The sequence below is a fragment of the Sitophilus oryzae genome, unplaced genomic scaffold, assembly GCF_002938485.1.
Source record: "Sitophilus oryzae breed Bouriz unplaced genomic scaffold, Soryzae_2.0 scaffold_471_pilon_pilon, whole genome shotgun sequence".
Taxonomy (NCBI): Eukaryota; Metazoa; Arthropoda; class Insecta; order Coleoptera; family Curculionidae; genus Sitophilus; species Sitophilus oryzae.
The window spans coordinates 294410-318469 of record NW_022147053.1 but is presented as its reverse complement, the minus strand read 5'-3'; the positions used below and the strand labels follow the sequence as shown (position 1 = coordinate 318469).

General features: G+C 32.7%; 1 protein-coding gene across 6 annotated transcripts in view; it reads left to right on the top strand.

Moving 5' to 3' along the window:
- LOC115886178 (piezo-type mechanosensitive ion channel component) overlaps window positions 1-24060 on the top strand; it is a 91787-nt gene that overhangs the window by 1767 nt on the left and 65960 nt on the right. For 5 of the 6 annotated variants that reach the window (XM_030905266.1, XM_030905270.1, XM_030905268.1 and 2 more), the window contains exons 3-8: window positions 9754-9965; window positions 11614-11869; window positions 14674-14920; window positions 16285-16450; window positions 22671-22721; window positions 23513-23639. In XM_030905266.1, the coding sequence (XP_030761126.1) occupies window positions 9754-9965; window positions 11614-11869; window positions 14674-14920; window positions 16285-16450; window positions 22671-22721; window positions 23513-23639 (1059 nt within the window). The remainder of the gene's footprint in view (window positions 1-9753; window positions 9966-11613; window positions 11870-14673; window positions 14921-16284; window positions 16451-22670; window positions 22722-23512; window positions 23640-24060) is intronic. The other variant, XM_030905267.1, reaches the window with a different exon arrangement.

Sequence of the window (24060 nt, the reverse complement as noted above, 5' to 3'; positions counted from 1 at the left end):
TCGATTCAGATTGTCATTTTCTATCGAATAAAGTAAAAAAAAATACCGAGGGTGCCATTTAAAAATCAAAAGATGTAGTCACTTCCGGTGAAACCGGAAGCGACCGAAAACAATTTAATACGTCAATAAATCCCAATTTATGTCATATACTAACATACCAAATATCGTTGTTTTATCTGAAAAAATAAAAAATACTAGGGGTGAGCCACTTTTGAGACGCACCCGGTATATTAGAAAAATCAATAAACATTTTTTAATAATCCACCAATAACTATGGTGTATAATTCTTAATCTAAGGATGTATCCATTGAAAGAATAGCATATGGTCGAAAATAAGACGTCAGAGTGTCAATTTACTAAATGTTGACTAAAAAACACAAAAATTAATCAAAAAGTCATATTTATATGGAAAAAAAAATGTAAAAAGTTCACTCAAGTTAATTATTCAAAACAAATCGTTCAGCAAAATTAATCTTTTTGAAATTAGACTAGTGCCTAGAAACTTTTGATTTTTTCTGAATTTAAATATTAACTTTTGATATTATAAAATTGCATTTTGGGAAATGCATTTTTTAGTAAAATAAAAAAAAACATTGTTATATCTAGCAGCGATATTAGTGTGGGTAATTCTATAGGAATGTAAAGTAATTATTCAAAATAATACGTGGTTATCTTTTAAACGTGCATTTTTATGGGAATTAATATATTTGATCATCCAGCCTTGGTCGATTCTAACGCCCACATTTTTAATAATATATTTCCCCTATTGTGATGCTATAAGTACTTATTTATCTTAATGAATTATTGTATTATTGGTCTTATTATTTATTTTGAAAGAAATAGTACCAAAGAATGATTTCTATGCTAGGTAATAATGGATTCCAAAGAGATAATAATAAAATCAAAGGTATAATATATTGGGTGTAGGCGCTGGAATTTTTATTGCCTTGGCATGAACAGGATTTTTCTAAAAAATAAATTGATTTCTGAATCAGTGTGGTTTCGAGAAATGTGAGTTATCAGCTCAAAGTTTTAGTATAATAAGGGACGTGATGTAATACCGAGTATAATACAGTTTATTTTAAATATGCATAATATATTAAAATGATAATGTTAATTTGCGTTGGCGTGAGTAATTTTGTTCCACATTTTTCTAAAAATAATATTTTTTGCACTAGGTAGAAAAAATATTTAGATACAAATCTTTGATTTTTGAATTATTTCTAGTAATATTGCATAATTTGTATCTTTTTATCATCCTTAGATCATTAATAACTTATAAATCAAATAAACAAATCAACTGTTGATAAAGAAGTAAAATTATAGGGGGAATGTTTTTGATCGTGATTTCCAAGCCAACTGGACGCCGTTTTTTTTTCGATCATAGGGTACCTAGGTATATTAAAGAAATGAAATTTAACGAATGATAATGTCAATAACTGTGGTACCCTCATTGTTAAAATAACATTAATTGTTTTTATCACAAACAATGCTTTATTCCAAATCTGTTGAATGATTGTATTCCATTGTATATCCATTGTATAACACATAATATCGAAATTGGTAAACAATAGCATTTAAAGTGTTTTACTGGAATAGTTTGCCCATTGTGTCAGGAAAGATTTCGTCAGAAGACAACCAAAAAAATGACAGATAACACAATTTAGCTGTGAAATTAAATGACAGACAACTGTCACTGTCCCGGATCCTTTCGTTGGACAGACTGGACACACTTCGCTTCAGATAAATTAACTATTTATATCATCACCATATATTGATGATTCACGACTTCACGATAATGGTCGGCTAGACGTTTATGGAGACCATATCTATATAGAATTTTTTTGAAAATTTGGATTTTTAAATATCGCGCGCACAAAAGTATATGTTAAAAAAATGATTTGCGCGGAGCGGCGCAGCCGGGTGAACGCACCTTTAAGGCTGGCGCTCGCTAGACGGAAGCGCGCCGGAGCGCACGGTAGCGCGGCGAAAAGGAATTTTTATAATACATAGTTTTAAATCGTTTCGCTGCCGACCGCTGCGTTTCCGCCAAGTGAGCGCGCTCCCATTTAAAACTATGTATTATAAAAATTCCTTTTCGCCGCGCTGCCTTGCGCTCCGTCGCGCTTCCGTCTAGTGAGCGTCAGCCTTTACAGTGTTCTCGCTACGTTTGAAAAGTGGTAGCATCTTTGTTATTTGAAATGGAAAACCCGGTATATGCCCGGTATATTACATTTTTGGAAACTACTTTCATATCTCGTATTTTTTTAATTATATTATCCTATACGTATCTTTAAAGGCACATTCAGGCGAGATGCGACGGACGCTCGACGTTGTACTTTAATATTTTTCGATATAAAAAATACAACATACTGTTCAATTTGCGAAGTTTGAGTCTTTCGCAGAGGTCTTTCGTCACATATTGTCGTTCTCTCTCTTATCCATGTTTATCACATGAAATGGAAATTTTGTGTCAAAAACTAAGTCCATTATATTTCTTACATCATACGATTATTTTTTTCGTTTTACATACGGATCACTTTTATTACGTATAAAGAATCGTACTTCCTTGTCTAATGTGCATGTATAGAAAAAGGCAAACTTCATATTTATTGTATTACCCGCCGAAATCGAACAAAAGAATATCGCCGACTGTCAACGTTGTCGTGAAATTTTAACGACTCCGATAGTTTCCCGTAAATTTTTGTGGGATTTTCTGTGTTTATTTAGTTATTTGTGATTTAATTTGTGAAAAAGAACAACGGTTTATATTAAAAGTTTTCGAGTATTTGAAACTCGTAAAAGATGGTGGAAAAAACCCTTTTACCTGTGTCGGCTGTTTACGATGTAATTGGACAGCTACCGAGTTAATATGTTGTAACTTACTCGAAAATATTCACGTGTTTTATAGAGAGCATCGGAGGCTTTAGGAATTTCATGGTCGACTGTGCAAAGAATAAGTTCCAGAGGAATCGTGAAAGAGAAAGAACAAAAAGCAGCAAAACAAGTCACAATATTCATTTGTCCCCTGGAATTCCTGCTTATAAGATCCATGAACATATTAATAGAGGACGTATTTATTCACTGCGGGTAGGCTACAACAAATTTGTCATTGTTTAATATTTTGTTATTAAATTTGTTATTGTTAGTTTACAACCAGATATATAAACAACTGATGGACTAAGTCAAGAAATACGTGAAAACCAATATGGCGCCGAAAATGATGACGAAAGTTACAAACTTCGCAAATTGAACAGTAGATATATAAATTTCATAAAAATATAATTTTGAATAAGCATTGGCAAAAACATGAATTATACTACATACATGCTGAAATTTGGATTATGGGATAAGAGTCCATTTGACTAGTCCGAAAAAGTAGCAAAATAAGTGTAAAATCGCTTATATCCAGGATTGGCAAATATCATGATATTTATATAAATATCAAATATCGGTTATATATCCGATATATATCTGATATATATCGGATATACTATATCAAGTTTTGATATTTATTTTTGTTTTTATTTTTTATGTAAAACTGCGTTTAGTATCAAGTAAAATCAAGAGCTTGAGAAAATATTTTTATTTCAACTTAATTACTGTTGCTTTGCACATAATAGGAACAACATTAAAACAAAAATATATAAAAAGTATAGAAATTCTAAAAAAATAAACAGAACTTCTAAAAAATAAACAGGAATTCTAAAAAATAAACAGAAAATTCTAAAAAATAAACAGAAATTCTAAAAAATAGTCAGGAATTCTAAGAAATAAACGGAAATTCTAAAAAATAAACGGGAATTCAAAAAAATATACAGATATTCTAAAACTAACAACAAACAAATTCATATTTGATTTATTAATTTTATTAATGGTAAATCATCGTCAGAGTCAGAATCAATTGATACTGTTTCTGGCAAAGTTTTTGGGTACATTTGAATTGTCCCAGATCCAATCAATATTATCTTTTTTGCTTTTTTCTTCCTGATTGTTGAGTTTTATTTTTTTATAAATATCATGATATATATCAAGGTATAAATATCATGAGATATATCAATGATATATATCCGATATATATCATTGATATATATCATGCCAACTCTGCTTATATCTGGGGCTTACTCAACCGGGTCTCACAATGCAAATTCACCTCAAATATCCATTTAGTTGGTCATTGGCAAGCACTCTCTCATTGTACATGAAAATAACAAAACAAACATTTACTGATCTGGATAAAATTGATAGTTAAATAGTAAAACTCACCCGGGGGTACTCCGCCCCCTAGCCACTGTCATCACTGACATTCTATTCAATATATCCCATTCTATATATTCCATCTAATTCAAATATTATTCGGATCTATTGATCTATTGGTTAATAATCTTCAACAACTAGCTAGTGTCACCTGAAATAGTATAGGGGCTTCCCCCGGACGAAAATCTGCCGCTAAACAGATTCGCATCCCAATCGAATAGGCTAATTGGAGTACCTCACTACCCCAACGCCGCATCAATGTCAATGACACCGCCGTGTCAATCGAGAAGACAAGGGAGACCTCAAACTCTCAAGACCAACCTCGAAGGCAAGACGTCACAAGAGGGTTTCTTCTCATGGTCAAACGACCCGTTGCCTTACAGTACATGCAACGTTTATATTCAAAAGACTTTCAACCCCCAAATGTCAGCTCTATGACAAAACACAACACAACAGCCGGCCGGCTCGTCTACTACTGATCTGCCGCCGCGCCGGCAAGCTAAGCCTCCTCTTACATCACAATTTTACCTGATCACAAATATTTACATCGCTTGCCAATGAATCATACTATTTTCTCTAATCGACTTTCAAATAGAGTGTTTTAGCATTACTAGATAACTAAATAGAGAGTTTCCAAAGGCATGCATATCCTTTTTTAAAATAGTGAATAAATAAAAGCATTATTATAACAAACTTATTTTCCAAGTTTTACATAAGGGTTCGGCATTTAACGTTTTATGTAAAACTGGCTAGGTATTTTTACACAAATGAAGAAGGAAATTAAAGATAAAGGATTATACTATTATCCGTATTGTAGCATATTCTTAGAAAACTTCTTTATTTTTAAGATTTTGATGGTCAAACATCAACACAATATTCCTTATGTTTAGACTAAATCTTTTCGCAAACAAAGGCATAATTTAAAATTCCGTTACAATACGGAAATAGATTGAAGTTTTGTGATTACAGTGATATATAATATACGGTTTTGTAACAAATCTAAGATAAGTTGTATGGTTGTATGCATTTTTCGATAGCGTAGATTTCTGACTGGTGCCCATAAATACTGAACGGGTAAGACGTTAGTGTATCATGAGTAAGACCTTAGATTAAGGGTAAGACTGACAGTGCCAATAGCGTTATGTGTAGACAAACTACGACCGAAGTAGGTACTTCTCTGTACCGTAGTTTTATAAATAAAGAAAATAAAGACAAGGGAAGTTCAAAATATCAATTTTCTTCCAAATAAACCTAATTTACGTTAATAATAACAAATAATCATAAACCAGTCTCGCTTTCCTCCGATGCTAACCTTTTTCACGTTCTGTTTCGTCGTGTGACCGACTTTTTTTTAATCATGGAGTGGCATTTTACCGCGAATTCCCTGGGGATCTCCGACCGTACGAAAAAAGGGAGAGTTTTGCAGGCAGAAGGAGTAAGGGAATATACGGCTAGTATAGGCGCATCAAACGTTGTTTTTAGGGTGAAAATGGGTGTGGTCGGCGGCAAATGACCTAGACCTGCCCGAAAACTAATTAAGATTTTTGCATTTGAACACCGAGATCGAAACAGAGACATAATGGGACAATAAAATAAATGATTATATTCAAATAATGCTTTGGACAAAAAGATTTGTTCTAACCCGTGAAACGTGAAATAATATATATAATATACCCATTTCTTATACAGGGTGGTCCGAACTGTATTCCGGAAACTTCGGCAACATATTTTGCAGATAAAAATAAGTAAAAAAGTTCGTATAAATGTATGTTATGTATGTATGTATGTGACTATTTCCATTCTAAATATCTCGAGAACAGTTGCTCGTAGCCATTTTTACCAAGAGGTATTTTTTACGTAAAAAATCACGGAAGTGTATATTTTTTCACCCAGTAGTTTTATACAGGTACGGATGAAAAGTTATTACTCTTAAAAACAGTTAAAACACATGTAGGTGGCGCCCCCTACAAATAGGAGTCATATTGACATCAAAATCAAATTTCTCATATAATAAACTCCCAGACACCAATTTTTATCTAAATATTGACGTTACTTCAGAAATTATTTGGAAAAAATCGACATAAAAATGAAACTTCTACACCCTGTATTTTCAAAACTAAGCATTTTATGTCATTCATACATTTATATAAACTTTTGTACTTATTTTTATCTGCAGAATATGCTGCCGAGTTTCCGGAATACAGTTCGGACCACCCTGTATTTTAACAAAATTTAAAATAAATCTTAAAACCCTAATACCCCAAACTGGTGCGGTCAGTACCTTCTCAAGTAGCTCTTATAACCATGGATATCTTTATTCTCTATGGTTTTTATTGCTCTATTGTTAACGTACCAGATGTGTTCATCTGCAAACGTGTTAAAGCTGGCTGAATTTCATTGGAAGACTGAAAGTGATCCCATCTTTTGGCATGTCAAACTGTACACAAGAAAACGCTTTTCACATTTGTAATGAGGGCCTTGTGCTATCAGGCTTTTAGAACTACACTATAGATTCAAAATACCAAGAAAGAACAATGGATTTCTGTCTATTATACTTATACCCTAATGAAAAAAACTAATTCTACTAATGTAAAAATGGAATAGTTGAATATCGAAAAGGGCGAAATATTACGACGGAAACCTATTTTGCATTATTGTTCCCCTAACTGTTTTCTGATCTAAGTTGAATTAATGTTGCGATGCGATACCGATACTTTCGTCATTCCATTTCGCTGGCCATTTACTCGACAAACAACTCCGGGGAAGAAATGCCGCACCTCTAAAACAAACTGGTGGTATTTTTTACTTCTTTTTCGCCTTTCGTATCTGGGTAATTATTTTACGGAGTTAAGTCTGTCTAACGAGAAAATCCATGACAGTGGATTGATTGAGGTAGACAACCTTCACAGTATTGTTACGTTTTTCATCGGTTCCGTGTGGATAGAAAGTCACAATTTATTTAAACACTATTTATTTAACACTAATTAACAAAAACAATAACGATAAAAGACTTATAGAACTATTTACAAACGATTTATAACTAAGAATTTATTTTGAATTTTAGCGCGTCAACTGCACTCGTCTATTTATAACTGCTCTCCCTAGGCTACAGCCGCCGGCTTTTATACCTACAGCTAAAGATTTCTAGAATAGTCCATAGATCGTTAGGTGCATAGAGAAGGTTTCGAATGTTCTCGTATGTACTACTCCATTTCAGTGGGACTCGATTCTTCTCGAACGAATGAATCATTACGGTGTCTATTCTTTAATGCGATGTTAAGGTCATTTGAGGGCGGGACATATAGTTAGGTTAGGTCGAGTCCACACGGGTCCGCAACAGTATTTTGAAAAGGCATAAATTCTCCATTGAAGTATCAGAATAAGATACTGAATAGCGTGTACCCGCGACTTTGTTTGCGTCGAATTAATCATTTGTAATGGTGATGATACAGCAAAGCAAGAATTTCCATTAACATACAAACTGGATAATATTTTCTCATCGTTTTTTAATTAACAAATATTGTAAAATTTGAGAAGTTTTTCACCCATTTGGAATTTTAGATTCGAGAAATCCCTCCTTATCGAACCTCTACACCCCACAGTCAATCCGTTTGCCAAAAATCAAAACGTCAAGCAGTTTAAGCAGAATCGTGATTGCTTAGTGGTCATATTTTATGAAACACCCTGTATAAATTTTTAAAAATATTAAAATATGTAAAACAACAAAATAAAATATACGTGTTTAAGAGTTTTTTTTCCGAAAAACTCACCGGTTTTTAAATAAAAAATATTCTAATATTTGAGGGGTGGTTTCACCCCCTTAGAATTCGAGTTTCGAAAAATCCCTTCTTATCGAACCTCTACACCCTAAAGTCAATCAGTTTTCCAAAAATCATTTTTTTAAATCAAGCGCTTTAAGCAGGATCGTGATTAATCAATGACCAGATTTTTCGAAACACCCTGTATACATTTTTAAAAAATCTTAAAATATGTAAAAAACAAAATAAAATATACGTGTTTAAGCGTTTTTTGAAACTTGACCGTTTTTTAAATAAAAAATATTGTAATATTTGAGGGGTGGTTTCACCCCCTTGGAACTGGAATTTCGAAAAATCCCTTCTTATCGAACCTCTACGCCCTAGAATCAACCTGTATGCCAAAATTGAGCTTCTTACGTTGAGTGGATTGAGCAGGATCGTGATTAATCAGTGAGTCAGTCACTTAAGGATTTTATACATATTTTATATACAGTATGATCGAAAAAAAATGGCGTCCAATTGGCTTGGAAATGACGATCGATGACATTTCCAATATAATTTTACATATAAAATGACAGCGATATTCAATTCATAGCCATCGCTGACGCCGTTTTTATTCGATCATGCGGTATTAGTACAGATGTTCCGTTTAAAATAAAAGAGTAACTTGCTTCTAAAATTGAACAAAATTCAATATTAATTTTGTCTCACCTTGTATAACTTTTTGGGTTAAGTTTTAATTTAATTTGCATGGAATTTAATTTGCAACTGGCTCTAAGGTGAGGATCCTTGACAGTTCTGTTTGACGATTCATTTGACACATTTGAATTTGATTTGAAATTTTGTGGATTTATCAGTTTATCAGTCTTTAATGAGCTTAATTTATGATATTTATTATTTATTCTACAACTGGTAGTTGTTTAGAGGTAGTAAATCTATAGAAGGATTTTCTTGTGGCAGAACTTAAATTAACAGTGACACTATTGCGATTTATCCAAAAAGGCTAATAATGGAATAACTTTTCGCTAGTAAGTGACTATGTATAATATACATACGTGTAGTAAACCGATCATTTATGAAATTCACTTAAAATTAATTAATTACGTATTGCATTTTTGCTTTTATTTATTGCTTGTCAAAGATTAGAAGTCAAAGAAAAGAAGTCAAAGCAAAAAATTTAGATAGTTGGGGTAGTTTTCCTCTTCCCGTATTTTTTCTTGATTTTGGTGAAAGTCAAATGTTAAAGCACTTAGAAAAACATAGGCACTCCAAATCTCATTCAATTTGGACTAACAGTTCTTCAAATATCTTAAAAAAAGTGTTTATTTTTTTAAACTTTGATGCCCTCTAGCTGACAAACCAAGCACTTTTGTATAGAGGTAAATTGCGTCCAATGAACTTATTTTGATTCCAAAAATACGTAGTAGTTTTATGCCCATGGAACTTTGGGACACCGTGTATATAGATTATTTTAATTAGAAATAAGTAAATTAAAATATGTACAAAGATATTAAGTGTGTTTCAATATCTCCGATTATGTCACTCTATCCTAGTGGATATTTCCTAGTTTTTGTAACATCGATCGAAAAAACAGCGTCACAGTTGGTTTGAAAGCTTGGTTTGAAAGTAAGGTTTGAAGTTGTTTCTCGCTGTCAACTTATGTCTCAAATAACTTGACGTCTTTTTTTTCGATCACTATAAGAGTATTCTAACGTCATTTTTTTCTATTTCTTTCTAGGTATAGTATTTCGACCATCAGTGCTCTCAGCGTTATACTTTTTGCTGCTATGCTACACACCGTTCGTGCCGGTGCCTACGGAGGGCACCATGCCGGGCCATTCCGGCATATTTTTGAAAATATTCATTGCCATCTCCACACTAACAACATTAGGACAACTAGGATTTCAAATAGCATTATTCGCTATGCCACCATATGCCAATTTTTTAAAGGTAACTATCTATTTTTTAGAATGTGAAGTGTAATATGTACCACTATATACCGGGTACGTCTCGAAAGTGGATCACCCCTATAACTTTTTTATTTGTTCAAATAAAAAAAACGAAATTTGGTATGTTAGTATATGACATAAATTAGGATTGATTGACGTATTCAGTTGTGTTTGATCACTTCCTGTTTCACCGGAAATGACTACAAATTTTGATTTTTAAATGGCTCCTCGGTATATTTCTACTTTATTCAATAGAAAATGACACTCTGAATAGAATGACATATGTCAACTTTTGACGTTTTCGCTTAAAAACAAATCATATTTTAAATTTTAATCTAGAGTGCCACGGCTGTGTTAAAAACACTAATTTTTAATCAAGGAGCCTTGGAAAAATAGTTTTGATCATGTTTTTCGTGTCTTGTCCTGACCGGTTAAAAGATGTCCAAGTTGTATTTTTAATCATATCTAAAATTTTTTAAATAGGACAAGAAAGGCTCATTAGCATATTTGGAAAAAGCATTTTTTTACGAATAATTTGGTACCACGCACTTGGTATTTCGAGTCAAATTGTCGTTATGAACCGCATGTTACAATTTCAAATAAAGCATATGTGAAAATGTCAAAAGTTGACATATGACATGTCATTCTATTCAGAGTGTCATTTTCTATCAAATAAAGTCAGAAATATACCGAGGGTACCATTTAAAAATCAAAAGTTGCAGGCATTTCCGGTGAAACAGGAAGTGACCAAAAACGAATACTATATACTAACATACCAAATTTCAAAAAAGTTATGAAGGTGAGCCACTTTTGAGACGCACCCGGTATATGAAGTGTATACGTTCCGGTTAAGGGCCGATGTCCGGTTAATGTCGACATTACCCGGTTAATCTCGAGAATAACACACAACAAAACAACCAAAAACATAACCAAACCCGAACATTAACCTAATGTCGATATCAACCGGACATCGGACTTTAACCGTAACATATATATATAGTTCATATCAAATAAACTTTTAGTCGCGTGATTAAACTTGACCGGCGCAACGTTGCCCACTTTCGCATATTTTCTTTTAATCCAAATATTTTAGGAAATAAAAATAAATTAATTATAAATATATGAACTGTTATTATTTACATCAACAAAACTCACCTTCTTAACAGCACTTAGGGGACATAAAGGGTCATTACTAACGCTTTCCCCTTTAAAATATTCTAATAAAGTTGCAATGATTTTTTTTACGGCTGTTAAGCTATCTTGTACACATCATACTAAAAGAGGTTCTGAAAAGAACATTGTTCGACTGCACGGTTTGCTTGTAAACATTTTTAAGCTTACAGTGTCACAACACTATTTAAACCAAAACCTCGTAAAATAAAACTAAAGTGTCAAAACGAATGACAATGTCAGGGAATAAATAAATAAATGTGGCTACTTGATATTTTTTATAGCAGAGCTACTACCTGAATCCCCAGAGCGAAATTTAAATTTTAGTTAGTCAGCCCGGCGCCAAATATGTCCATGGTTGGCAACAATTAATTTAAAAATCGCGCCCTCGATTACGTAACTAAAAGTTTATTTGATATCACAGTTGTATGAATGAAAAGGGACCTTAATTTTACTTTAATACTTTAATCCATTTTCAGGACTGTGAATTTTTAGAAAAACTCCTACGCCACGTGGGATTCGTAAGACTGAATAACATATCGGTGAACAACGCGTTCACATGGATCTCACCCGAACCCATCATGCTAATCACTTCGGTGGTTTTTTACGTGCTATTCAAAAAACTGACTGCGCCAAACCCAGACGCCTCCCAAGAAGATACGAGAACGGAGAGCGAACGAAGAGACGAAGAGGTCAAAACCAGAAAGAAATACTTGTCGTTTGTTGTCGGAGTTGGTAAGATAGCATGCTCAAACAGTATTTGTACTGTTCTGTGATTTGTAATTAGTGATGGGCGGTGGGTAAATATCCAATGGGTATAGTAAAGAAATTTGGGTATGTACTGTACCTAGTATATACCCAGAAGATGTAGGGTATATACCGGTATATTTTGTCGGGGAACCCCCTTGTAAAATTCTATTATTCACCTAACCTAAATTGAACTGGCTGCGTTGGGCTGTATTTTCGATACAATTAAGGATATTGTGCTATTGTGCAGTCTTTTCTGGGGTAAGATAACAAAATAAATATACTTGGGTATATACCGGATATCTCAAAAGTGGCTCACCCATATAACTTTTTTATTTTTTCAGATAGAAAAACGATATTTGGTATGTTAGTATAATATGACATAAATTAGGATTGATTGACGTATTCAATTGTTTTCGGTCACTTCCTGTTTCACCGGAAATGACAACTTTTGATTTTTAAATGGCACCCTCGGTATATTTCTACTATATTTGATTGAAAATGACACTCTGAATAGAATGACATATCATATGTCAACTTTTGACATTTTCGCATATGGTTAATTTGAAATTATAACATGCGGTTCATAACGAAAATTTGACACGAAATACCAAGTGTGTCGTATCAAATTATTCGTAAAAAATATACTTTTTCCGAATATGCTAATGAGCCACCCTCGTTCCATTTGAAAAAGATGAGCTATGATTAAAAATACGATTTGAGCATCTTTTAACCGGCTAGGACAAGACACTAAAAACATTAGACGATCAAATCTATTTTTGTAGTCTAAGTTGTAGTTATTTCCGGTAAAACAGGGAGTGACTAAAAACAATTGAATACATCGATCAATCCTAATTTATGTCATATACTAAAATATGAAATCTCGTTTTTTTAACTGAAAAAATAAAAAAGTTATAGGGGTGAGCCACTTTTAGGACGCACCCGATATAGCCGTATCCACCCAAACCAAACCGTATGATCGAAAAAAAAACGGCGTCCAGTTGGCTTGGAAATGAATGTCGATGACATTCCCCATGCGATCTTCATTTCATGGCCATCGCTGACGCCGCTTTTTTTTCGATATATACGTTATTTACCGAATTTACCCTATGTATTTACCCATTGGGTATATACCGGATGCAAAACATCGGGAATTTACCCAAAATTTAATATACCGGGTGTTTGCCTATCTCTTTTTGTCATATCACACTTAAGCCTCATCCAGAACCTTGAATTAGTGGAATAAATTAGTGGTTAAAAATTTCTATACCTATGTGGCGGATTCATCTCTCCAAAAAAATCCTTTATGGATTTTTATATTTTTATTATTTTTTTTATTTTTTGTCATTTTTTATTATTTTTTTATATTTTTTTTAACATACGTAAAATTTAAAAATAATCATACAGAAAGTTTGGGCTTGGTTTTACCTTATAAGTAATTGTTATCAGGTAGTAATTGTTAATTTTGAAGTTTAACTTAATATAATGTCATTTTAACAGAACGTCAACGGTTTCTTGTAGACCAGCCCCTAGACACTCAATCTTTCACTCTATAGTAATTTTATGGGACTATAAATTTAGCTTCTTCCGCATCGCCAGACGGCGCAAAACACATGAAATTACAGGTTTCTAATTTATATACGAAGATGACATGACAGCTTCTATATTTACTATCATCTATGGTCTAGTTTTGATCTAGTTGTCAAAATGTTGGTGATCCGTCAAATTATTTTTAAATTATTTTTAAATAATTATTAATTCAGATATTCCTGATTTGCCGGAAAGTTCGGTGATTTGTGTTTATAGTTTGTGTTTTTATTAGTTTATGCATTTTGATATTTTCGGTCAATCACCATTTTCGTGTTAGATACTAAACTTTTTTATTAAAGACATTTTTTAAACATCTTAGGTATAATATATTTATGAACGAAATAAAAAAATGTTTAATCATAAATAAGTAAGTACATAGTTGGTAAAATAGTATTTTTAGTAACAATAAATTAGTAGTCTATAATATTTTTACTATATTATAATTTATTTGTTAAATCAAAAAAAATAGGCACTATGTGCTGGTGATTAAAATGTACCTATATATTCATAATTTTATTTTTAGTTTTGAATATGTTACACTTCTAATGATTTAATAAAACATAAGATATAGTAAACAAGTCTAGATTTTTTATATTTTACAAGGAATAATTTCGTGCTTTAATAACGTTACCGTTTTAGTTAACGTTAATAAATAACGGAACGCTAAAATTGTGTCATGCCAAAACTCTCCATTAGTTTCTTCCGGATCACCAAATGAAGGACTTATTTGTTTTATATCAGTGTCCAATCTATCTCTAGTACGTGACATTAGTCTATGTTGTAGACATATCTGTTTTAAAAAGTAAAGTTTTCTCGAATAGTTCAATTTAAATATTTTAAATAGTTTTATTCTTTATACTTTGTATTTTTTTGCTTCAGACGCCGGAAAGAGATAAACTTTCCGAAACGTTAAGCATTTTTTTCTTTGTTAGGCAAACTTTTATAACTGTAAACATAACTTCTGACAAGCAGCGTCTGTTTAGGTTTAACGCAGAAGTGTTTACAAAAAATAACTATTTTATTTTGTAGATTTTTCTTGCAGTGCAGTGGCGAAATACCCATAAAGGATTTTTTGGAGAAATTAGTGGTTTCAATTACACTTTATGCCAAAAAGTTTGCGATCATTTACAATGTCTAAAAAAATTAAAATTAATAGAATATCCTGGTAGCGAGACATTTTTCAAAATTTATATTCCATTTAGGTCGATATGGCGTCCTTATTACACTCTGTCTGGCCGCCATTCTCCGACCGTCCATCGTGGGCGGCCTCTATTTCCTGATTTTCTTATCCGTGGCCACCTGGTGGGCGTGCTACAAACAGCTGCGCAGAGGGTTCGCCATTCTGATGTGCTGTCTATTGCCGATCGTTTTTGCTCATATGAGTGCCCTCTACGCTTACCAGTTTCAATGGCCGCAAGAACTGTTGGATAAAAATAGCACATGGGCAAGGTGAGTAACCCAATTCTATACAGAGTAGTCCGAACTGTATCACGGAAACTTCGGTAGCATATTCTGCAGATAAAATTAGTAAAAAAGTTTGTATAAATGTATGTCCTAAAATGCTTGTTTCGGAGATACAGGGTGTAGAAGTTTCATTTTTATTTCGATTTTTTCTAAATAATTTATGGAGTAACGTAAATATTTCGATGAAAATTGGGCTATGGGAGTTTTTTGACATGAGAAATTTGATTTTGATGTCAATATGACTCCTATTTGTAGGGGGCGCCACTTACATGTGCTTTAACTATTTTGAAGAGTAGTAACTTTTCGTCCGTACCTGTATGACGAAGTCTACTGAGTGACGAAATATAAATTTCCGTTACTTTTCACGTAAAAAAATGTCTTTTGGTAAAGATCGCTACGAGCAACCGTTGTCAAGATATTTAAAATGGAAATAGTCGACAGTGCATTGACAAGAAAATAAACACACTGAGATAGTTATTTGACTCAAATAATAAATTTGGGAAATTTTTATTTTTTTAAATTAATCATAAATTTTTCTGCGAAAAAATGATGATAAAACAGTTTTTGTTGAACTTTTGGCACAAAACATTTCTAATTTAGGATCTCAATCTAATAAGTATTTAGTCGACATTTTTAATATACATATATCAATGATGATAGGCATTGATAATTTCGATTCCAAATATCTGGAGAACCATTAATACTCGTAGCGATTTTTACTAAGAGACCTTTTTTACGTAAAAAAAATGTCGTAAATGTATATTTTTTACTCAGCAGTTTTATACAGGTACGGACGAAAAGTTATTACTCTTCAAACCGGTTAAAAAATATATAGGTGGCGCCCTCTACAAGAAGGAGTTAGAATGACATCAAAATCAAATTTCTCATGTCAAAAAACTCCCAGGCACCAATTTTCATCCAACTATTGACGTTAATTCATAAATTATTTGGAAAAAATTGAAATAAAAATGTAACTTCTACACCCTGTATCTCCGAAATTACGCATTTTAGGACATTTATACAAACTTTTTTACTTATTTTTATCTGCAGAATATGCTGCCGAAGTTTCCGGAATACAGTTCGGACCACCCTGTATAGAAAACACTTAATATATGCATTATTGTAAAAAAAAATTTAAACCACATGGCATTGGTATTCTCTTAAGGGAATTTTATATTTTTGAAGCTCCTACGTATACGAACTGCGATACTTCAATATTGACTAGTTTATTTAGAGTTTGGCAGGATGCAGAGTCTTTTATCAAAATAAAAATTTCAAAGGAACTTAAAATAAAAAAAAATCCACGCGTCCAACATTTTTGGACACACTGTATTGAATTAATTTTTCAGATATTTTGGTTTGACGCCTTTGAGGAGTTCAAGCTGTAACGGTACCGATGATCCTCGCACATTTAATTTTGAACAAGCAGAATGGGCCTCTTACGTCAACCCTTTTGCTTTGTACTGGCTGTTTTATATTTTGGTTTTGGAGGCCAAAGCTTTACTTCAACCAGATGTAAGTATTTTTCTGCATTTGATTATTAACAGCTTGAATAATACCTACCTTATAATAAATTAATATAAATATCGACTCCATGATGAAATATATTTGTAACAAGACAGTGAATAATATCTTAAAAAATAAATTTGCCTAGTATGGCGGAAAACATTAAAAAACATTAAAATTAGCATTTTATATTTTGTTTGGCATGAAGAATTGGCATCTTAAAATTTTCATAGATATTTCATTCAAATAAACTTTTAGTCGCGTGATTAAGCTTTACCGGCACAGCGTTGCCCACTTTGACATATTTTCTTTTAATCAAAATTTTTTGGGAAACAAAAATAAATTAATTATAAATATACAGGGTTTCCCACTTAAGATGGATACAAGCCAATATCTTGATTGTTTGTTGAGCGATCTTTTTCATTTTTGGCAGGAGGTTGTATGGCTATAAGTCGTACGTTTTGCCCAGGGTAAGAAATGCGATACCTCATAGACGTACGTTTTAATGGGGTTTGATATTTTTCGAGTCAAGAGTAAACTACCCTTAGGACAGTATTTATTTCAAATCTGATAAATTATATTGAATCCTCCTTACCTAAGATACTTAGTTCTAATTTTGATAAATATTGATGCAGGGTGTGTCATTAAAATAAGACATTTTTATTTTTATTATTATCTTTTAAGTACTTACGACGCCACTGGATAAACAACTGGTTTATTATCAATAACCAATTATCAATTAATAATCGTTTTCTTTATGGTGGTTTGGTCGAAGATGTTGACTTTTAATTCGTTAGAGTTTTATAAATCTTTGTTTAGAGCATATTTTTCAAAGTTAATAGTGATTGTTTTAAATAGCTAACTATTTGGATTTTTTAAAATATTCCTAAATAAAACTTTTTTTAAATTATTTTGTAACTCATTTTATTTATTTGTATTAGCAAACTTAAAAAACAATTTTTTAAAGTAAACAAAATAAATTGAAAATATTTATTTTTTTTGTATCGTATCTTATTATAGTATATTATTATGGAAGCTATCTGAAAACTTAAATCGATTATTAATTGATAATTGGTTATAAATGGTTATTGATAATAAACCTGTTGTTTATCCAGTGGCGTCGTAAGTAATTAAAAAAATAATAATAAAAATAAAAATGTCTTACTTTAATGACGCACCCTGTATCAATATTTATCAAAATTAGACCTTAAGTATCTTAGGTAAGGATGATTGAATATAATTTATCAGATTTGAGATAAATACTGTCCTACGGGTAGTTTACCCTTGACTCGAAATATCAAACCCCATTAAAACGTACGTCTATGAGGTATCGCATTTCTTACCCTGGGCAAAATGTACGTTTTATAGCCATACAGCCTCCTGCCAAAAATGAAAAAGATCTCTCAACAAACAACCAAGATATTGGCTTGTATCCATCTTAAGTGGGACATCCTGTATAAACAGTTATTATTTACATCAACAAAACTCACCTTCTTAGCAGCACTTAAGGGACATAAAGGGTTATTACTATCGCTTTCCCGTACAAAATATTCTAATAAAGTTACAACAACAACGGCTGTTATGCTATGTTGTTCGCTTCGCACTAAAAGAGGTTCTAAAAAGAACAATGTTCGAGCAAGGTCTGCTAGTAAACATTTTTAAGCATAAAGTATCACAATACTATTTATTTAAACCAAAAACGCGTAATACAAAACTAAAGTGTCAAAACGAATGACAATGTCAGGAAATAAATAAATAAATGTGGCAAATTGACATTTTTTACAGCAGAGCTACCACATGAATCCCCAGTGCGAAATTTAAATTCCAGTTAGTCAGCCCGGCGCCGAATATGTCATGGTTGGTAACAATGAATTTAAAAATTGCGTCCTCGATTACATAACTAAAAGTTTAATTGATATCAAATATAGTTTTTTTCAATATAAATATTCAAGTCGATAAACAAATAATGATTTAGATAAATATTGGGCTGTATATAACTGTCTCAATATAATAATAGTCATATCAAAATACGAATTTGGTGATAAATAATAATTTTAAATGCTAATAAATATTATCAGTGATATCAGATGGTTTATATCGGAATGAAAATATTTACTTAAGTTCTATTTCTGTGAAAATCTAATCCTACATTAAATGATTAAACACTACTTATTATGAGTCATTAATTTTAAAAGTTATTATGATTTAAATCAATCAGCATGATCAATCTAATCTTAATAATAATTTTGACTCAAATACACTCATTGATATTATATCAAGTTTTAGTATTAAAGTCAAATTTCAAATATTTTCATCATGGTTTCGAATTTATTTAAACCATGATTAATCTCACTTATGCTTCTAAAAGAATTCTTGCCAAATTTTTTAAGTAGTCCCAAATATACAGGGTGGTCCGAATTGTATTCCGGAAACTTCGGTAGCATATTCTGCATACAAAAATAAGTAAAAACGTTCATATAAATGTATGTCCTAAAATGCTTAATTTCCGAGATACAGGGTGTAGAAATTTCATTTTTATTTCGATTTTTTTCTAAATAATTTCTGAAGTAGCGACAATATTTGGGTGAAAATTCGTTTCTGGGTGTTTTTTGGCATGAGAAATTTAATTTTGATGTCAATATGACTCCTGTTTGCAGGGGGCGTCACCTACATGTGTTTTAACTGTTTTGAAGGGTAATAACTTTTCGTCCGTACTTGTATAAAACTGCTGAGTGAAAAAGTATACATTTCCGTGACTTTTTACGGAAACAATATCCCTTGGTAAAAATCGCTACGAGCAACCGTTCTCAAGATATTTACAATGGGAATAGTCAATATGTTACGGTTAAGGTCCGATGCCCGGTTAATGTCGACATTACCCGGTTAATCTCGAGAATAACACAACAAAACAACCAAAATCATAACCTAACCCAAACATTAACCGGTTAATGTCGATATTAACCGGACATCGGACTTTAACCGTAACAAATACGTGTCATTATTGACTAAAAATAAACATGTTGAGTTGATAGTTATTTGACTGGAATGATAAATTTGGGAACTTTTTTTTAATTAATTATAAATTTTTCTTCGAAAAAATGATTATAAAACAGTTTCTGTTGAACTTTTGACACAAAAACATTTCAAATTTATGATTTCAGTCTAATAACTATTTAGTCAACATGTTTAATTTATGTCATTAATGACAGGTATTGATAATTTCGATTCCAAATATCTCGAGAACCATTATTCGTAGCGATTTTTACCAAGATACCTTTTTTTACGTAAAAAATATCGTAAATGTATATTTTTTTACTCAGTAGTTTTATACAGGTATGGACGAAAAGTTATTACTCTTCAAACCAGTTAAAAAATATGTAGGTGGCGCCCTCTACTAGTAGGAGTCATATTGACATCAAAATCAAATTTCTCATGTCAAAAAACTCCCAGACACCTATTTTCATCCAAATATTGCCGTTACTTCAGAAATTATTTGGAAAAAATCGAATTAAAAATGAAACTTCTACACCCTGTATCTCCGAAACTAAGCATTTTAGGACATACATTTATACGAACTTTTTTACTTAAATTTTTATCTGCAGAATATGCTGCCGAAGTTTCCGGAATACAGTTCGGACCACCCTGTATATTAACAATGTCAAGAATTCTTATTGAGCAACATTGATCTGTCACGTCACACCAATTTTATCCAATATCTAAGGCTTGTGTGCTCCTTACAGTCTTAACTAACGAACCCTAACACAGACTTCTTAGCTAAATTAAATTTCCAAAAACACAGCAGTACTAACAGACTAACGATTTATAGTTGCAAAAGAAACAGGGTCCGTTCTCGCGACTGGACGGAAGTTTCCAGGGCAAATTGGGCCGTCAGTTGTCAGATAAAGTGACCAAAAAACAGCTGGTTAGGTCAGCAACGACGAAACGAAGATGGCAGAGCGCTACTCGAAAAGTTCGAGTAAGAATTGAACGTTGTTACTCTGCACTAGACCCACCTATTTTTTTTTTCGTTTCACTGCTGTAAGATTTCGGCTTATAAAGCTCCGTCTACACACAACGTTCTACCTATCAGTTAAAACGGAAAGCCGTCTAGAAAACTGACGGCAGTTCCGTAGACGGTCTTCCGAAAAAAAACGCACCGAACCGGCCTGGCCCAGCTACGGCGAAACACCAGTTCCCGATAGATCATCGAAGTTAAGCGACGTTAGAGGATGGATGGGTGACCGTCGCAAGGTCGTCACCTATAATTCATCACTCAGTTCTCATTATTCGAAATTCGACTAGCTTCTACGTTCCACTAGTCAATTCGCATACCCAACGTTGCATAAAAAAATAAAAACCGCTGTAAAAAAAATAAAAAAAGTTTTGGTTTGGGTTGGGACACGATCCTTGGGACCTCTTGTTCCCAAGGCGACGCGACGGCTTTCCCAATGGATCCACAGCTGCTCTTGCAAAATTGGATATAGCTAGGCGTTACTTTCCGTCGTTCTTAAAACTATTCATCAAATAAGATGACAGCAAACGGCAACATTTGCTGTCCTCCATTCGTGAATTTCAAGTTCCAGAGCTTTACGTCCTGGGCTGCTCAGAACGGTTCTGAAAGGAGCTGTGCGCGATAGCCTGGTTCCTCCATATGGCGCGGAACAGTTCTGAACTTTATGACTCAATTGAATGGAGGGAGAGTATCGCGTTCTTGAACAGTTCAGAGCTGCTCAACTGCGTGAAAGGAGGACAGCAATTGTTGGGTATGCAAATTGATTATTGAGACGTAGAAAGCTTCTGTCGTCATAACCTCTGTAGTTAAATGTGTTTATAAACTCCAACCTAACATTTAACTCAAGGCCCATAGAAAGAGTAGATAAATTTAAGTACTTGAACATCTGGCTCTCCGACGATTGGACATCAGACAAGGAAATTAAATGTCCCATTGAACAAGCTCGGCAAGCATTCTTGAGGTTTCGAAAAGTACTTGTCTGTTCTGATTTTGACCTTAGCCTTAGACTAAGATTCGAAAAGTGTTATGTATGGTCGGTGCTCCTTGGTACGGAAGGTTGGACATTGAAAGCAGCTACCATCAACAAATTGGAGGCTTTCGAGATGTGGCTATATCGCAGAATCCTGAAGATACCTTGGACGGCTGGGTTGACAAATGAAGAAGTTCTCAGACGTGTTGACAAAGAGCGTGAATTGTTTGAATTGATTAAAAAGAAAAAAACCACATACCTGTGGCACATAATGCACAACCCCAAATATCAATTCTTGCATTTGTTGATCGAAGGCTGGAGGGGTATCGGAAGGAAGAAAATGTCTTGGCTGAGGAATATTAGACAGTGGACAGGGCTACACGATGTTCAGTCGTTAATACACTCCGCCCGGAACAGAGAAGCAATGGAAAATGTTATCGCAAACATCCATTAATGGATCTGCGCTAGAAGAAGAAGAAGTTTAATTTTAATCATCTGCTGATGATGCTAACATGCTTAGCAAAACGCGCATCCAGTGCAAAACTAAAGTGTTTTGGTGTATTGAATTAGTGTTTGATTTTGTTATACACATTGTTTTAAAACGTTATGTGTAAACGGGGCTTAAGATTTCGGTTTATGAAGGATTAATAGGAATAGCTTATTGTAAATGAAGAATTTAATTTTAGAATGGAATGTTTAGATACTTTTGCTTTCTGTTTTCTTACTACAAATTATGTTGATATTTGAAATGCTCTAATAGAATTCGTACTTAGCGAAATTCAAGTGTTTGATAGAACAAAAATATAAAATGGTGCAGCCTACTTACTCGTAATTTCAGATTTTGATTAAACATTTATTATAGATTTAAGCATGATTATAGAGCATGTTAACTTTTTTAAGAGCTTCAGCTTTGGCAGATTTGGTACCTTAAAACACATTTTTGTTTCGTGATTTACCTTATTAAGTATAGCTAGATATACCAAGTTCTTTTTCATTGATAAACTCATATCAATTTTGAACTATTGCCGATTATCAAAAAATCATTGTGAGTGTTGTTCGAACTGCTTTCTTTAATTTAGAGTTCAATTTTGCCTTTTTTATATATTGACTAATGGTAAATAGTTCAAGAAGATTATGATACAAAATGGCAACATGGTTTCGTTTATTTTCCCATTTTTTAACTCTTATTTCACCCTTTTTTTTACTTAATTTGCTTATTCAGCCTCGCTATCGCTGGTTTTTTCTAGGCATCAGTTCGGAAACCATCTGACAGTTCAGATCCGACGGAAGATACCCCAGTACGTATTTTCTTTATTTCCCTTTAATTCATTTTGGTTCAGCTTTTACTATACAATTTTTTTTATTTTAAATATGTCTGTTGTCATCAGGTGGTGGGTTTAATATTTGATGTTGTCACGTGATACTTGTCAGTATTAATATCTGCTCTGCATATCTTTATTTTACATTTAATTCTATATTTATCAATGTTATTGTTATGCCCAGAGTAACATAACTATATACGATATACAGTAGGGTGGGCCAAAAAAATAAACTTTTTTCCATTTTATACTCGGAAAAAAAGGTTGGTAGACACCTCAAAAAAAAAGGTTAGTAGACACCCCCAAAAGTATGAGCTCTTAATTTTAATAGGAAGGTCCTCCGCCTTTCAGTTTTCTATATTTTCCTTATTATTAGAAAGAAAATTCATATCTCGGTATCTACTATTTGGAAAAAATATCTCGTCTCATATATTTGTAGGAAATTGAATTCTCTACAAAAGCAGTCTCTTACATTTTTTGTAAATCTCACCGTTTGAAAGTTATTAAAGGTTGAAGTTTGATTATTTTCAGGCAGTTTTCTTTTTTCTTATGAATTTTCTTACTCGTTAACAAAACATGAAAAATCGCCAGTTATGGTTTTGTAGGAAATTCACAGCTCTACAAAATTGGTTTCTTATGATTAGTCGGTTAAATTAACCGTTTAAAAGATATTCATCGTCAAATTTCAATGCACAATAATTTTAACAGTTATATAGTTATGTTACTTTGGATTTACACAATTTTCCTAGTAATATGTTTTAAATGTTTAGTTGATAAGAGGTGTGAGTCCAAACAGAAGATATGGTTCGAGTAAAAGAAGTGCTATTATGCAGGACTCAACTGGGAGCGTTACAGTTGACGGGGAACACCCGGAAGAGATTCCGATGGATGATATGGGTATGTATTGTTATACAGGAGGTTGCATAAATGATACCAGTATCTAAAGTCTGTTCATCGATAAAATCTTTGACTTTTGTCCTTGACAGTGATAGATGTGTCTGTCATTTTAATTTCAAAGTAGTTTATTTTTGATTTTACAAAGAAATAAGTTGGTACAATTGGAACCCATAGCAGAAAATCTTTGAATAAGAAGACTAAGGAAGGAGCATATCAAAAATCTTAGGTCCACCGCGATGGGACTCAAATATGACCGACTTAAATTCCGGTTTATCAGTGCCGTTCTATTTTTATTTAAAAAATGTAAAACTATGATGTATGGTAGACGTGGGGTAGACTCAATATTTTTTTTATTTTACGTTGTGAATAAATGTTGGTAGTTATTAAAATTGTTATAAAAACATATTATTATAATAAAAAT